The sequence below is a fragment of the Protopterus annectens genome, chromosome 3.part1 (genome assembly GCF_019279795.1).
Source record: "Protopterus annectens isolate FY-2018-M chromosome 3.part1, PAN1.0, whole genome shotgun sequence".
NCBI lineage: Eukaryota > Metazoa > Chordata > Ceratodontiformes > Protopteridae > Protopterus > Protopterus annectens.
In genome coordinates this window covers 1,518,886,464-1,518,905,029 of record NC_056732.1, presented here as the reverse complement: position 1 = coordinate 1,518,905,029, position 18,566 = coordinate 1,518,886,464, and the positions used below count along the sequence as shown (strand labels likewise).

The following is an 18,566-nucleotide window of genomic DNA, read 5'->3' as shown; positions in this document are numbered from 1 at the left end:
GTCCCTGAGGATGAGATAACAAGTCTTGGGAATGATCCAGGATCCATGGGCTGTGAATCATATGAGGCCATAGAAATGGGAACCAGACTTGATGGGGCTAGTAGGGGGCAATGAGGATCACTTTGCTTCTCAACCTCTGAGCTTTCTGGAGAAATTTTGGAATTAGGGGAAATGGGGGAAAGGCATACAGAAGACCCGGGGGCCAATCGTGCATTAGAGCGTCCCTCGGAGGTTCCCCCTGAGGGGGGATCAGGGCAAAGTAGCTTCTGCATTTGAAGTTTAGGGGGGAAGCAAACAGATTGCAGCAAGGCTTGCCCCAGTGTCGGAAGATCCGATCCACTGTTACAGGGTTGAGGGACCACTCATGAGGCATCAGGATGTTCCTGTTCAGATTGTCCACAATAAGGTTGGAATTCCCAGGAATGTGCATTGCTATAAGAAAGCGGTTGGAAGCTATCGCCCAGTGCCAAATCCTTATGGCTTCCCGACACAGGGGGTAAGACCTGGTTCCTCCTTGCTTGTTGATATACCAGATGACTGACATTGTCTGACTGAATTGCAATGGTCCCAGAGGGTAGGGATGCATGGAACGCTTGCAACGCTAAGTGAACTACCCTCAGTTCCAGGACATTTATGTGCAAATTGGCCTCCATGTGGGACCAGGTGCCTTGGACTGTCTTTCCCTGGAAATGCCCCCCCACCCTAACAGGGAAGTGTCTGTGGTCAGCGTGGCTGTGGGCTGAGGAAGACAGAATGGTCAACACCAAAGATTTGTTTGTGGCTTCATCCACCATAGCATTTCTTCCTTGCAACGGTTTGTAAGATGTATCATGTGGTCAAGTGGATGAGTTAGAAATGACCATTGTGCAGAAAGGAGCCACTGCAGGATTCTCATGTGCAGCCTCACCAGTGGTACTAATGTAATGGCAGCTGCCATGGAGCCTAAGAGTTGCAGTACAAGATGTGCTGGTACATAGATCTGAAGAAGAAGGTCTTGGATTTGGTCTTATTTTCAAAAACCTGTGAGGGGAGGAAAAGCTTGACAGGATGTTGTGTTGAAGACTGCTCCAATAAATTCCTGTGTTTTCATTGGAAACATTTGAGATTTGTCCTTGTTGATTGTAATCCCCAAGCGGAGACCGAGACCTTGAGCGTAACAGAGGCTGTGGACTAGGAGATTCCTGGTTGGAGCGGTAAAGAGCCAATCGTCTAGATACAGAAACACCTGGAATCCTTGTAGTTGAAGATGAGCTACCACAACTGCCTTACATTTGGTGAAAACTCAGGGGGCTGTTGAGAGACTGAATGACAGTGCCCTGAACTGGTAGTGACTGGCTCCCAGCCAGAAGTGGAGAAACCTCTGGGAGCAGTGATCCATCTTTATGTGGTAGTATGCGTCCTGGAAGTCTATAGAGCACATCCAGTTGTCCCTCCCTAGGAAGGAAAAAATGGACTGTACCATGACCATCCGGAATATTTGAGATTTGATAAATTTGTTCAAAAGGCTGAGAGCCAGGATTGGTCTCCAGTCCCCTGTATTTTTTGATACTAAAAAGAACCTTGAGTAAAACCTGGATCCTGTCTGGTCTGGTGGGATTGGTTGGATGACTCTTTTTCTTAACAGCTTTTCTATTTCTAAGGCTGCTAATTCCCTCTAATTGGGTGGTACATCAGGGATTCATTTGACGGGTCTGGGAATTAAATCGAATGGTATTTGGTAGCCTCTGGATATTATTCTCTACACCCAAACATCGGTAGTAATAAGATGCCAGGCTGGTAGGTGCAGAGAAAAACAACCCCTGACTGCTTCCAGAGGAAAGCAATCTCGCCACTGCTCAGGAGCGCTGGTAGGGTCTGCTGGAGAAAGAATCCCTAGTGCATTGGATACACAGACCCCCTCTACCCCAAAAGGGGTGTCTTCCAGATGAGTTGCTCCCTCTGCCCCGGGGGGATTGTTCACCACGAGTGTCACGAAAAGATCCTTGGGATTTCTTGAACCACATTTTTTCCTCCCTTCTGGTTCCTGGAGTAGGACCTCTGGGGTTGGAAAAGCATATGCCTACAGCAGACAAGGTATTTCTGTCTTTCTCACTTCATGCAAGTGTGTCTTGTACTTTGGGTCCAAAAAGTGCAGATTTGTTGACAGGTGCATTGACAAAGGAAGATTTAAAGGGGTCTGCAAAGTCACACAACTGCATCCAAGCATTACGTCTCATGACAATGCCTGATGCAGCAGCTCGAGCTGCCACCTCGGTGGTGTGAGATATCAAACGCATCGAGGAGTTTGAGATGGATTCAAGGGTAGCTAGCTGTGAGGTGACAATGTCACACACCTCATTAGGCAGTACCCCCACCAAAGAAGAAGACATTTTGGAAATTAGGTCTCTTTGGAGGCAAGTAAAGTGTGCCAGATAGTTCAGCGACTGAATGGCGAAGGTCACTGAAGCATAGGTCCACTTCCCTAGACTGTCCATGGTCTGGAACTCCCTGTTCGGAGGATGGACAGTGGACTATCTTCTGCCAGTTCTCTCTTGGTGGCTGCCACCATGACCATAGAATCAACTGTCAACTGCTTGGACCAGTGGGGCTGGTCTTCAGGTGTAGATAAAATTTTATCTGGCCTCCAGGGGACAGGTTCTACATTGTCTGGGGCCTTCCAGGCACATTGCACAATGAGCATAGCAATGTCATCTGCTGATGGGGTCACCCAGGAAGTAGATGGCTGGACACAGAAGGCCTGCAAGAACACTGATTCCTCAGAAGAAGGGTTAGAGGACTTCCAGTCTTCCCACTGCTTGAGGATTTCAAGAATGTCTCTGAATGAGACGTTGTCTGGGGGAGACCATGGGGACCCTTCCCCCTCATCACAATCAGTGTCTTTGGTGATAGATTCCTCCAGGGATTCAAGGTGCTTCCTCTTGCACCATTTCTTCCAGGGAGGCTCCATAGTGGGATCTTCTGAGGAGGACTCCGGAGAATGGGTTCCCTTCAAAGGGGGGCTTGTGACTCCTGTGCCTGTGTCCTGAATAGGGAGTTGGGACAGCTGCATGCTGGGGGGGGGGTTCTGATACTGATGTTATTGGTGTTGACTGCGAGCTTGCGGAAGCAAGGACCCTCTCCATCACCTGGAAAGCAGGCCCGCCCGAGGAGGGATGGGAGCTCAGAACCAGGAAGGATAACTGAGGTCACACCCTGCCCTGAGGAGCCCATCTCCAGGCGAGGAACTCCGAGAGGACTGGAAGCCATCGGAGCCATGGACATAGACATCGCCAGTGAGAAAATAGGCACCGGGCTAGGTACCAAGGTACGGACGGTCCAAACACTGCTTCAAGACAGCATCGGCTCCACCAGAGCTGATGCAGCAAGGGTGGTCGGTGCTGACAGGGGAAAAACTGCTGTCAGAGCTGAGACAGTATGCACTGGGGTGGACATCAGTACTGAGATCTCTGGGACCTGGGTGGAGGCTGGAGGAGGATAAACAGGGAAAGATGTACTAAAAGATTCCTAGGTTACAGGCAACAGTGAGAAAAGGCTAAATTGACTAAAAAATAACAAATTTTGTGGAGAAACTATCTTAAAAATTACAATTTTCTACTTAGCTTTGAGAGAAATGGCTAGCACGTCTGACTAGGAATGTGGCAAATGAGATCTGAAGTAACTAGGAGAGGGGCATTATGGGTAGGTCTTAGCTGAGAGTTTTTGGCTGGTGCGAGCTTGGAAACGGCCATATCAGTTCCAAGGATGGAACCGAAGTCCTATTTGTAATGAATAAACAAAGATTTACAACATCAGATTTAGATGTCTGTCATTATTTAGTGAATTCAGTCCTCACTGATTTGCCAGAAAACCATAAATTTTAAGAGGAACAGACCAAAGGTTTGAGGCAAAAATTCCAGACATTCTCCTGAGCAAAGTAATACTAACCACCAGTTATCCCTAACTGGGGAATTTTACACACACACACACACACACACACACACACACACACACACACACACACACACACACACACACTCTCTCCCTAAGGAGTTTTGCAAGGACTGGCTTTGGTGTTGATGACCAATAGTGCAATAATGCTACATATTTAAAGTCCTGTTGTTCAGATGGGGGGGGGGGTCCCCAAATTCTAAGATTGAGCTGCATTGGATTTGCTATATTCACTAAGGAGTTATGTGGTAAAATTCCCTTGAGTGGGGGGAATGGGGTACATTCCCCTTCTATAAAACACATATTGTGAAATTACTGTGCAGATGCCAGTTTTACATTTCTTGAAGTGGCATCTACATAGAAATAGTACAGCGGGTTGTCCAACACCTATCTTTGATCCAGATGTCTATTCCTTTTCTGTGACCATGCTTACGTTGGGCCAAGCAGAGCTACATGTTGTCTGAAATGTAGATCACCTCACAATAATAAGGCTGAACCACTAAACTTCCACAACTGGCAACATGATCTCTATGGACTTCTTCCTGACCAAGGAATAATTTTTTAGAAAGTACTCAAGATTAAATTAATAAAAACATGGTCATGCTGTTTGGCAGCCAGAGAGATGGCGTCTATCTCCACCTCACTGATATTTCACATCAACATTATCATTTGGTGAGATTATTATTGATACTGTACTATACTGTAAGTAACCATGTCTGTAGTCATATCCCTCGGTTTTCTTTTCTCATAGGTTCATAGGTTCATAGGTTCATACTAGGCTATCTGCCTGAGGGCATTTACAAGCCTAGCCCATAGTTTTGTGGCTTACGCCACCCCTTTAGTATGGGGAACTATACCCATTATTTTGCTGTGCCTCTGTTGAGCAGTGACACTGAGGTAATCCCTGGGGTATATCTGCGATCTCCCATCCATTGGTCAAGATTTCTCTTGAACAAGGCCAGCGAGGTGCTCTGCCTCACATATACCGGGATTTTATTCCACAGCATAGGGAGTCTTTGGGTGATGAATCTATCCCTCCAGCACATCCTATTAATAGCCGTGTCGAGGTTTAAGTCTCCCGCCCTTGTGGCTCTGATGGATCTAGATTTTTTTGAGGTGCAGCATATTCATCAAATCTGGGTTTGACATGGCCTTGTATGTTAGGCAAAGGTCACCTCTGAGCAAGCGGTAAGCGACTGAATAGAGCTGGAGTTCTTTCAGTCGGGCAGCATAGGACAGATGCTTGAGACCCTTTATCCTTTTGGTGAGGAACTTTTGTGGCCTCTCCAGCTGCTGCAAGTGTCGGGTCAGATACATTCCGAATGGGGCATTGTACTCAATCATTGGTCTGATGAGTGATGAGTATAGGGAGACTATGACCTCCCTTGATCTAGATGAGAAAACCTTCATGATAAGGTGGGCAATGTAGAAGGTCTTCCTAACTACTTTAGCTACATGGGTGTCGAATGACAGACTACTATCAACCTGGGTCCCCGGGTCCCTGATAACTTCTTCTGTGCTCAGTGGATTGCCACCTATTTGGTAGCTAGGGGTAACCTTGTTTTTCCAGAAGGGTATGACTACGCATTTTTTGGCATTTAACTTTAGGCCATGGCTCTGGCACCAGTTATCCATTTCTATGAGACCCTTCTGAAGGATATCTGTGTCAGATGTGTTTTCTACTATGGCGCCCAGTTTGCAGTCATCTGCAAACTTTGTCAGCCATAACCCTCCTGTGTTTGCTTGTACTTCGGAAAAGTAGATGCCAAACAAGAGTGGGCCCAGGACTGAGCCCTGTGGTACACCACTTGTGACAGGCTTTGAGTCTGACATGGCGCCAGCAACTCTGACCCTGTGGGTTCTGTCACTCAGCCAGTTTGCAACCCATCTTGTGATGTATGGGTTAACATTTAAGCTGATGAGTTTTTCAATGATACCCGAGTGGGGTATTGTATCGAAGGCCTTCGCCAGATCGAGGTAGGCTGTATGGACTGCCTTTCCCTCATCAATGGCTTTGGTGACTGTTTCAAAAAGTCAACCAAGTTTAGAAGGCATGATCTGCCTTTGACAAAGCCAAACTGGGATGGATCCAAAGTCTGCAAATTCCCTATGTCTTTATTTATGAGGTCCATTATGATCCTCTCCATGGCTTTGCAGATAAGGCTTGTCAAGCTAATGGGCCAGTAATTTCCAGGGTCGGTGGAGGCACCGCCTTTGTGAAGTGGGACCACAGTTGCAGTGCGCCACTCCTGGAGTGCGTATCCAGAGGTAAGACTATGATTAAACAGCTGTCCTAGCTGTGGGTTTAATTCCTCATTGAGTTCGTGGAGCACACAGCCGGGGACACCATCAGGTCCCATGGATGCTGTGTTTTTGCTTTGGAGAGAGCAGTTCTCACTTGGGCGTTGGAGATGTTTGGGGCTGCAATCGCTTGGTTTAGATATCTCTCCTTTTGGGGGGGGGGAGAAGTTTGCACTGAACCTGTCAGCCAGTATGTTGGCAATGTCTGTAGGATCAGTAATCTTCGCATCATTTTGAACTAGTTCTGAGCATATCTGGGAGTTTCCTCCCAGGTTTCTAACATAGCTAAAGAAGGCCTTATGATTGTCTTTTGAGTCTTTAGCTATTTTTCTCTCAAAATTTGCTTTGGATGATTTTATGAGAGCTCTTAGTTTTTTACTTATAGTGATCAAGGGTGTCTTACCTTTTAAGGATTTTGCTCTATCTTGTAGTAGCTTCCTCCTTTTGTTGTAGAGTTTGTTTATGGCTGGGGTCCACCAGACTGGATGCTTGCCTTTGGTACAAAGAGTCTTTGTTTTGCTTGGGATTGCCTTATCCATGCAGTCCTGCAGGTGCTGGTAGAAGGCATTTGTAAGTGATTCAACGGCTTGAGTACTGTTTTCCGCCAGCTCGGGGGCCTTAAAGGAGACCACACTAGACTTTAGAAGTCTGAAGTCGGCTTTCGAGAAGTTCTTTACTGTGGTCTTTTTTATTTCAGGTGGGGGTGGGATGAGGACCTCCAGCGAGATTAGTTTGTGATCTGATCTCACCAGTGAGGGGTATACTTCCGGTGTTGAACATTGTGCTCCCATGTTCGTGATGATGAGATCAAGTATGTTTTCTCCTCTTGTGGGGATGGTGACTAGTTGTTCCATGGCATTTGAGTTTATGAATTCCAGGAACTTTTGGGCTAGGGTGTTTGGGCTTGAGTAGTGTTCCCAGTCTATATTAGGGTAATTGAAGTCACCTAGTATGATGGTGTTTGGTGATACATTTATCCCTCTAGTGTTTTCAGGAAGGCCATGTGAAGTTCCTGAGTTTGTGAGGGTGGCCTGTAACATGCTACAATTTGCAGAGCAGTCTTGCCTATGGTTAATTGCACCTGGATGGTCTCCGATGCATCGTGCGTTGCCACCAGTCTTGAGGTGTGGGTGTCCTTGATGAATATGGATACCCCCCTCCTTTCTTGGTATTGTCCGGATTTTGGGGCCGGAACGCATGATAAGAGGTAAAACCTGATAGTGCTGGGGTGCTCTCAGGAGCCTTGAACCAGGTTTCTGTCACTGCACAGACATCAATGTTCTCCATACTGAGAAGGGCCTCGAGTGCATGCATTTTAAGATTTAGACTTCTGGCATTGAGCAGCATTACCCTTAGTTTATTTCCTTTTTTGTGTTCTAGGGTGGTAGGTTTAGAATTTGAGCCTTGCCTAAAAAGGCACTATGGGGTGGCAAGAGCCTTTGCCAATATCCGGAATCCCAGGGGTGACAGGTGCAAGCCGTCCCTTGCAAAGCAGCGTGGCTTGTCCAGCATGTCATCCCAGGCAGACAGACATTGGATCCCCTTTGAATGACACCAGAGTTTAAGCCAATTGTTAAAGCTGATCATCTTATCTCTGTATTGTGGCATCATTCTTGGTGAAGGTAGGATACTGCTCAAGGTCAGGGTCATACCTGCCTGGGCTACATAATCAGAGAGCTCCTCAATGTCTCTTTTCATGTAGTCCAAGGAGGTACGTCTCAGGTCGTTTACACCAGCGTGGACAATGACTGAGTCGTATTTGTACCTGCTGTTGAGAGACCTGAGTGCTTGCGTTATGTGGCGGATTCTAGCGCCCGACAGGCAGCTTACTGTGACCTTCTCCTTACTCAGTCTGGTGAGCGGGACATCAGTGTGTCTGACTATGGAGTCACCAATGACTAGTGTGTCTGGCATTGTGTTTGGCCTTAAGGGCTGTGACTGTTTGACACTCTGACTGTGAGGTCTATGTGTTGCAGGTGTTGTGTTCTGAGGTGGTGGTTGTTTGGGTGTCTGCTTTGGTGGCCTCTGCTGTTTTGGTAGATTTTTGATCAGAGCCGCCGAGTATGTCTTTGTGTGTTTATGTGTATGATTTGAGGTTGTGATGGTACTATGTGAGACTGGGTCTATAGTGTGTGTGGTAACCTTCTCCTCCTGACTGGTCTTGCCAGTCCTATGTTGAGAGAGCTCAGCCTCCAGTTTGGCCGTATAGTTGCATCTCTCGCATGTATTTGTGTTTTGTGGGAGGAGGAGAGGGTTGTCTGTGTACATGAGGCAATTGTAACATTGCCTCAATATTCCCAGGTTCACCAGCTGAGCAGGAGAGGACACTAGCAACTGATCCCTCGACATGCTAGAAGGACTAGACAAAAAAACTTTAAAAGAGATTCCGGGGGATGTGGGTGACCAAGAAATGGGGGTTTGCCTTTTTGGGGTGCTATCTATAAGAGTGCCGTATCAAGGTAATAAGTACTGTAGGAGCAAGTGCTAGGTTTAACAGATAGAGAAAAGTCTACTTGGAGTCAAGCAGAGATGATCTTTTTAGGTATTAGAGAAAGTGCTAGTAACAGGGATGCTTAAAGGCAAGATTGAAAAGAATGCACTCTGCAGTGTGCACCAGAGAAGCCAGATATGAAAGTAGGTAACTTGAGTTTTACCTGTTTAAAAAGTCAAGGTTTAGTGGAGAGTCACCATTTTCAAAACAGCAAGATGGACCGAAAGGGGTGGTCACTTTTGTATCCTGGCACCATGAAACACTGTAGGATGGCCAATAAACTTAAACAATCGAAGGGGTGGGACTTCAAAAGTGATGGTTTTGTGACCACTCACATAAGCCAGTGAAAGCAGAGAGAAATGAGACACATGGTCAGACTAACACAAGAGGCGGGCAACTAGAAAGACAGCGGTATCCAACAAGACAACCTAAATGGGTGGGAGGGAGGGAGGGAAAAAATTCTGCCTGACTCAGAACAGAGAGAGCTGTGGTCTCTTTTGAAGTTTTAATATGCTGCTAAAACAGAATGCAAGCAAAACACAAGGTAAAGAAAACAAACCACAGCACCCAAAATACAGAAAGGCAACACAGAAATACAAAAAACAACAGCAAACCAACCCTTCCCTCACAGCAAAGTGCAGCAGAGTCTGGATGAGCCCTTCTGGTAAAGCCTCATCACACAGATCAAACCCAAACATATTCTTCAAACAAGGTAAAGGATGCTTATAGCATCTATCATTTCTCCACAGGCATAGGTGAACCAGGCATCTGCCTGGGATTCATAGGTTCATAGGTTGGTACTAGGCTATCGGCCCTAGGGCCTATACAAGCCTAGCCATAACAATTACTTGGCTATTTCTTCCCACACTATTTACTTCCCTGGACCCCTGTCTAGCAGGGTGAAGGACGTGATCCCTGGGGTGAATTTCCTTTCTCCCATCCAAACATCAAGGTTCCTTTTGAAGAGGGCCAAAGAGGTGCTCTGCTTGACATGTATGGGCAGTCTATTCCAGAGTCTGGGAAGTCTCTGAGTCAGGAACTTATCCCTCCAGCATGTTTTGTTTATTGTGATGACAAGGTTTAGATCCCTGGAGCATGTGGCTCTGAGGGATTGGGATTTCTTTAAGTGTAGCATGTCCAACAGCTGTGGGTTTGACATGGCCTTGTATGTTAAGCAGAGATCGCCTCAGAGTAGATGATATGTGACAGAGTATAGCTGTAGTTTTTTAAGGCGGTCAGCATAGGCCATCTGCTTTAGGCCTGTGATTCTTTTAGTGAGGTATTTCTACGGCTTTTCCAGTTGTTGCAGATGTCTTGAGAGGTACATACCAAATGGGGCGTTGTATTCTATAATGGGTCTAATGAGGGATGAGTACAGTGGGATAATGATCTCCTTTATTCTGGATGAAAAGCCCTTAGTGATAAGGTGTGCCACATAGAAGGATTTCCTGACTGTTGTGGTGATGTGGTTATCGAAGGTGAGACCACTGTCTACTTGTGTCCCTAAGTCTCTTATCACACTTTCGGTGTTTAGTGTACGGCCACCTATGTGGTAATTCACAGGTACATGTTTCTCCCAAAGGGGATAACTATACATTTCTTGGCATTGAGCTTGAGCCCATGGCTCTGGCACCAGGCATCTGTTTCTGTAAGGCCGTTTTGTAGAGTATCTACATCATTTGGGGATTCAATAATGGCTCGCAGTTTGCAGTCATCTGCAAACTTTGTTAGCCAGAGTCCCTTAGTGTTGGCCTGTACTTCAGAGACGTAGATGCCAAACAAGAGAGGTCTCAGGACTGAACCCTGAGGTACTCCACTTGTCACTTGTCTGGAGCTGGACTTGGAGTCAGCTACTTTTACAGTGTGGGTTCTGTTAGTAAGCCAGTTGGCAACCCATTGAGTGATGTAGGGATTAATGTCCAGCTTAGTAAGTTTATCTATGATTCCAGAGTGGGGGCTGGTGTCAAAGGCCTTGGCGAGGTCCAGATAGGCTGTGTGGACTGCCTTACCCTCGTCCACGGCTCTGGAGACTGATTCGAAGAAGTCAATCAGGTTCAGGAGACAAGATTGGCCCTTCATGAACCCAAACTGGGTGGGGTCCAGTGTTTTAAGGTTGCTAATGTCTTTGTTTATAAGTTCCATGATAGTACGTTCCATGGCCTTGCAGATCAGGCTTGTCAGACTGATGGGGCGGTAGTTCCTGGGATCCAAGGTGAATCCCCCCTTGTGGAATGGGATAACTGTAGCTGTGCACCACTCAGTGGGCATGAAGCCTGAGGTGAAGGTATGATAAAACATGACACTTAGGTGAGGTGCCAGTTCATTTTGTAGTTCATGTAGTACACAGCCCGGGATGTCATCTGGTCCCATGGATGCTGTATTCTTAGCTTTGGAGAGTGTGTTTTTTACCTGTGTAGCCGTTATTACTGGAATTTGGCAATCTTCCGGTATTGAGATGGGCCATTTAGGTGGTGAGAGGGGGGGTGAAGTTGGCACTGAATCGATCTGCCAGGATATTGGCAATATCCTTGGGATCAGTATATTTAATGCCATTCTGCTGTAGCTCAAAGCAGATCTGAGCATTGCCATTTAGATTCTTGACATAGTTATAGAATGCCTTGTGGTTGTCTTTGGAATCTTTGGCATCTTCATTGCAAGGCCATGGAAGTACAGACCTCACAATGTTCAAATGTAGGCATGAAGGCACCTGAAGAAGTTTACTATTTTATTTTATTTTTATTTTTGTATTTATTTATGCTGAGTCGTCAGATTTCTGGGAAGGAGTGAAATGGCCCAGTGAGAGAAGTGTTATTATTATTTTTTTTTTTTTACAATGCTGGCAGTGATTTGCCAAATATTCAGGCCATGTCTCAGAAATAATTTTTTTTGTTGACAGTTGAAATAGGAGAAATTGCACTAAAAATAAGTGTTGTTACTAACTAGGTTTTACAACCTCTTATCAAGAAATCTGGACAATGCTTACAAAAATGAGTGGGGGCCAAAGACCCAAAACTCAAGACAGATTCTAAATATTGTCCTTAAACACTTAACTTTTGAGAATAACAGGAATTGTTTTAATATGCATTTTCTGAAAAATATGAAGTTTAAAGCTGACATGTATGTCATTATTTAGACACTTCAATTCTCAGTAATTTGCCAGAAAACCACAAATTATATGAGGAACAGGCAAAAAATACTAGGCAAAACTCTGGATATTCTTCAAAAATCTGGACAGTAGAGAGGTATGTGTAGGGTGAAACAATATTACATAGACATCACACATTGTTACTATAACTGCTGGGTGGGGGTTGGGTTGGCTGGATGAAATTAACTGACTTTCCACTCATTTGCTCAGTTTAAACAGTCACTTTCTGGCTTAGCAGGACTAGTATGCATTTGTGAGAAGTAAGATGAACTGCTTAATGGACACCAGATATGCACAGAGTAGGTATAATAATGGACACCTGATATGCACAGACAGAGGAGGTGTAATAATGGACATTTGTTATGCAGAGAGCGTAGGGATAATAATGGACACCTTATATGCACAGAGTAGGTATAATGGACACCTGATATGTATAGACAGACTAGGTATAATAATGGACACTTGATATGCACAGAGAGAGTAGGTATAATAATGGACATCTGATTTGAACAGAGTAGGTATAATAAAGGACACCTGATACGCACAGAATAGGTATAATAATGGACACCTGATATGCACAGAGTAGGTATAATGGACACCTGATATGCACACTTGATATGCACAGAGTAGGCATAATGGACACCTGATATGCACAGAGTAGGTATAATGGACACTTGATATGCACAGAGTAGGTATAATTTGTGTGGCTTTTTCTGTGAAGAAAAATAGTTATCTGTCTGCTGCTGCTGTTTGCTTATTGTTTTAGCTTTACATGACTAATGTGATTATGTGAAGTAACATGCAATATATTAATTTGCAGCAACAGTTTGGAATAAAGGTGAAATATGCAGTCATCCTGTTTTATTTCACTCTTATATCTGAATTGTACATAGAAGTGGCTATAACTGCTTGCTGTGAGCTGTCTGGAAAAAAGTAACTGAACCTGTTGTAACTTGATTGGTTTGATACTCATCCCAGAAAAAAAGGGATACATGCAACACAGAATAACCATTCCTTCAAATCTTCTTGGAAATGGTGGAACCACCATACCAAGGCCATATAACCGGCTTTTGACATGTGTTTAGTAATTACCTCTGCCATTAACCCCACCTAGTCAAAAACTAGCCATACTCATAGGTGTACTCGGAAGGTCTCTGTACTTGTGTGGGGGTCTGGGGAAGATGCTCTCTTTAATATTCCTCTCAAACTTCAGAAGTCACAATGTCTTGTGCTGGGCTTGGGCTAGTGTGATCATTACTTTTCTATGTTTCCTCACAAACTTCAGGAGCACTGTACTGTCTCTACAAGTAACAAGATGAAAGTAATATTTTAATCACTACTTTTTTTTTCCATTTTCCTCACAATCAAACATCTGGTGCATATACAGGTGATCATCCTTTGGGGGAGAGTGAATAAGCATGCCATTTATATATGTCTGACAGCAAACGTGTTCTGTTCTGCTTGCCTTTTCATTTTTGTCCCAGTCTGACATCAGAAAGGTACACAGCAGGTGGTTGCCTTTTGAGGGGGTAGAAGATGAGGGGGAGGCGCTGTATATACATATGACAACAGCAGCAGCATCTTGAAATATGATTGTGGGCATTAATGGCTTAATTTTAATTCCATTTTAATGCAAGAGAGGTATATGCAGAAAGTGGCCACCTATTTTGAGGTGAAGGTGGTTACAGCAGGAACTATTCACACATATAGGTATCCTCACAAGCATTTGCCTTCTCATGTTTATTGTAAAAGTGGTAGTCAGTCAGCTTTGAGCATTAAAACTTGGAAATACCTTATTCCTTCCTTGAAACAAAAAAGTAGGACTGAATTTCTTTTCTGTATACATGATTTTTGTTCGGGCCATCAATGTATCGAAAGGTTGGGCAAAAGTTCAAAAATGCACCTCAGAGCATCTGTAACCCTACTTTATGGCTTCTGGGTGTCTAGCATACCCTTACTTAATTCAGTTATTACAGGGTAGTCTTGGTCAGTAAGGATGTGCTGAAAGGATGCAGAAAAAAAAGCAGAGTTAAAGAACAGGATTGAATTTCTTCCTTCAATCGTGCTTTTTTTTCAGGCAATTGCTTGATGAAAAGATCGTTTTAAAAAACTCTAACATGCACCTTAGAGCATCTAGAAACCTCATGGCTTAATACTGTTATTCCCACTATAGTTATTACAGTGTATTCTTGGTTAGTTAGGATTTGCTGAAAGGATGCAGATAAAAACAAAGCTGAATGGTAAGACTAAACTTCTTTCTTTGATCACAAATTTTGTTCAGGCTGTCACTAGATGAAAAGGTTGTTTAAAAATTTTAAAATGCATCTCTGGGCATCTAGATGCCTCACGTCTTAATGCAGTTGTTTCATCCACAGTTGTCAGACTGCAATCTTGCCTAGATAGAACATATTGAAAAAACGAATGAATGAACAACTGCTAGAAAAAACTGAAGAGTAAGTCAAACTGTGAGAAAAATGAAGAACAAAAATAATTTAGATAGTGTGAGTATGCTAGGATTGGCTGGGCAGTTGGGGGGGGGTGACAGTTTACCTAAGGCCAGCCCTATCTCATCTGCCACTGGAAAAAGGTTTTCATCTCTATTAAGGAATACGCCTTTCCTATCTTAACTACAACTCCATCACAAATTCTACCAGCCTCCAGGTACCTATAAACAAAGTCTGTAGATTTATACTTCCCTTTCTTAACTCATTTAATCCTGGACAGCAGAAGGCTAATTAACCTTAAAGAGTTTTTGTCACTCATATTCTTCATTCCCTTACTAAACCAAGCCATATGCTCATCCTCTGTGTCCCAGCTATCTCTTGTTAAGTCTAAGCACAAGTTGTTCTGTAAAGCAAGGGTTTTTGAAGGATTGATCTAAATTTTGGAACATGCTTCCCTTTGCAGATCTCACACGTCATATAACGTATTTAAAATACTGAACACTTCAAAGAATGAACTTAAAAAAAGTGATCATTTTAGAGTGAATCATTACTGCATGAAAACAAAAAAGCAAAACAATTCTCAGACCCCACTGTAACATTTTACCTAGAAAAAGACTTTCAATAACACAACTATTAAAACCAAGTATGTATGAATTTAGTAATAGACTTTTTATTAACCGATTGCAAAAGGAAGCTGTTTAATTTCCTTTTGCAATCATTTTTTTTTTTTTGATATTTTCAGTTTTTTCTGTAAATAGATTTTTTAAAGCCAGCATCAGTCACCTGAGTTAAGATACTTGTGCATTCTGATAACTCAGCACATACTCATCCCTATATATTCCTCACACAATACCTGGCATGGGAGATAATTTAACACTTCCTCAAATGCAGAATATGAGGCAGTCTGGGAGATCAATATAAGTCACCAGAGATCTTCAAGGAAAGCAGCTGTAAGGTAGCATAATCTGTAACAGAAATTATAATAAAACAGATGCAAGGGTGGAATATATGTCAGCCCAATTATCTATATCTGCATAGCAATTTGGTCTTAGGTCTTCCTTGGCTATACTTTTATACAGTGTTGTGCAAAACACCCAGAAGTTCAACTTTGCAAATATCATAACATGAACTAAAGAAATTGCCTTAGTTTGGGCTGGCTTAACTCTTCCCTCAAAATCTTCCATATCTGGGTTATATGATGTTTAAACCTAGAAGTGAACACCTCAAAATCTGGATTAACAACAGCAGCCAGAAAGAAATCCTACCAAAACTCACAGTGATACCCATGACCTTGCTATTGTTCCTATGAGGGCAACTGATCTGCCACAAAACATGTAGCTGTTATTCTTTCAACCCCTTAGGCAAGTAGATGTGTATAATACCCCACTTGGTTCCATTGGCAAACAATCCAAGAAATGTGACACTCTTCACTGTCCCTTACAAAAACCTAATAATAATATTCTGTCTGCTGCAAATGTTTGCACAGCTTTACTGACTCTGCAATGCCTTACAAATTGTTTTTACTTTCTAATGGATTATTGTTTAAATATGATATTGCAAGCAAACTGTGTATGTACAATGTATACAATATGTTGCATTCTTTAAGCATTTTTCTAAATGTTTTGTGATTTTGAGATATTGCTATTATCTCATCATGTCTATATTATTAAATTAGCTTCATAATGTTTCTATCTCATTTATATAATGGAATATATTTTTATGAAGTACATGCTTGAGGTGTTTGTTTTCTAATTTGTTTTTTTAACACTCTTGAATTTCAATTATTTTATAAAGTGTTTTATAATAAAGAGTTGAAGTGATCTTAGTGATCTTAGTATAACTGAATCTACTACTTTCAGGCTCAAGATTATATAGCTGCTTGAAAGACCCTGCCTGGCCCATTGCTAGGTAACACACACATAAGTTTGTTAACTTCTATGCAGGTTTTCCTATCCAAAGTTAGATTTCCACCTTCCTGTTTCCAGACTGTTCCTTGAGACTAAAAGAGGTAATTGATAAACATTACATGTTTAGTCCTATCCCTTTTCATGCTGACATGTGTTTTGCAGTCCTACGATCCAAGATATTTGGGCTGGGTTTCATGTAGCACTGACAGATATAAGCCAGAGTAGCTTGGCCTGTGTATTTGATGTATTCACTGCAGTCATACCGTAGATAGAGTAAAAAACAGATAGGGATTACAAACAACTTGTTATTTTCCTAACATTCATGGTATTGCTAGCATCGAGTCCTGATATTACACACTCATACAGAGATGTCACCAGGTACAAATGTCCCACAATACATTTCTATGGGAGAAAGTTTGCTTTATTGTATAAGCTACAAAGCTGTTAAAGGATAAGACAAAGGCATGGCATTATACAATCATGTAGCATTATTCAAAATAAATCACATCTAAAATAATTTTCCAGTTTCAGTGGTAAAACATGAACTGCCCTGCTGACATTACTCATATCAGGAAATTAAAATTTTCTATACATAACTTGTGTGTGTTCTGGGACAACAAAGAAAGGTTATTTATTACAATACAAACTCAGACCTGTGTAGAACAGTGCATCCCCATTTGAAACCAGGGCAGGGTTACAGCTGTAACACTAACCTGTCTTACTCCCAGGATGTTTTTTTTAGAAGTGTGTCATGAGACTCTGCAAAGAATTACACAACATAATGAACGTAGAATATATAAATAGCAATGCTAGCTGATGAAAAGCAACAGCCAGACACAAGAAGGCAGAATAAAACCTCCCTCCCACTTTCACCTTTTTGTAGCTGAGGACAAAGCAGCTACTTGACATGCTCCTTGCATAACTGTCTTATAGTGACAACAACTATTCCTCATCCCTTGATCTGCATCCAATAAAAAAGGGATTAAAAGATTCACTATGCCTCAGGTCACGTTTACTTTCACCTGGTCTGCAAGACGTTCACTAAGATTGGAGCAGGAGAACCTGGAGAGACAGCACTACCTCAAGGAACTGAAACGACGTGGAAGGCAGGCCATCTTATTAAAGAAAATAAAAGAAGAGACACTAACCTCCAAAGCAAAGATGGAAGACCCAATAACTTGTCAAGATCCATTGGTTCACAACGCCCTGTACACTGGTAACTTAGAGAAGATTGAGGAACTATTTCCCAAGAATCAGACAGTGAACATGATTATTGAGACAAAACATGGAGAACTGCGCTGGACAAGTGAAAGGATGGGTAAGGAAATCCTGAAAGATTAACAAACGTTTCCCCCTCTGTGTCCTCAGTAGGAAGATTAACACAATATGAGACACAACTCAGAGTCCTCAAACAGATATGCAGAAGCAAAGCATGTTAATGATGTGTGTGTCCTTAGAAAACCTATTTCTAGTTTATGTAGCATTTACCTGACCACTAATTAAAGATGCATATGTCCATCTGTCAAACTCTTCAAATAAAAAGAAATACAAAAGACCTCTGAGTATCATCCAAGGTCTGTTATTAAAAACAAATTAATTTAAGAAATTAGATGTACCTCTGGTAACATGCCAGAGAGGAAGAGGCAACAACTATACAGCATTCTAAAAGCTGTATCTGCTGTTAACTCTAAGATAGATGTCTCTTATGGCAAATAAAGATCACACTGTACTATACAATGGTGTCTTATATCATTGTTAAGTGTTCACTGTTTGGCCTGCTTGTGATACTTGCAGCTACTAACAACTCAAGATATTGCACATTATATTTTGGTAAAATGGCAAAACACATTTTAGCACAGACTCCAAGGATGGGGGAGTCTAAGAAAAACAAATTAAGTAGCAGAAACAGTAAAAAAGGGTAAATATAATTGCAAAAACAATTACATCAAGTATGTTATTACATAAATTACTCACTTATATAAACATTACATAGAATGTCAGAGAAATATTCAGATATGTACATTGTATCTTAGTGTAATAATCTGTATTTATCATACCTGTTGAGTTATATGTAGCCAAACCTGATCCTTCATATATAGTGAAAGGTGAGAATACCCTACGTATAGCTGTGTAATACCAAAATAGTACTGTTACATCAAGTATTACAACATGAAAAATGTGGTGTTTTTAGCATATTGTTACCGCTGTTAAATTAGTGTTCATCTGAGATGTCAAGGTTATAAAAGTGTTAGCCAAAATGGAATGAAACAGTAGTTTTAGTTAGTAAGTTAGTTATGTAGTTTTAGTTAGTTAGTTAGTTAGTTAGTTAGTTAGTTAGTTGGTTAGTTAAT

General features: G+C 42.4%; 1 protein-coding gene across 1 annotated transcript in view; it reads left to right on the top strand.

Annotated features, from left to right (window-relative positions):
• Positions 1-17,058: 17,058 nt before the first annotated feature.
• Positions 17,059-18,566, top strand: part of ASB10 (ankyrin repeat and SOCS box containing 10) — a 90,801-nt gene continuing 89,293 nt past the window's right edge. Inside the window, exon 1 of the mRNA XM_044067596.1 lies at positions 17,059-17,533. Coding sequence (XP_043923531.1) covers positions 17,212-17,533 — 322 coding nt within the window. The 5' untranslated portion in view covers positions 17,059-17,211. The remainder of the gene's footprint in view (positions 17,534-18,566) is intronic.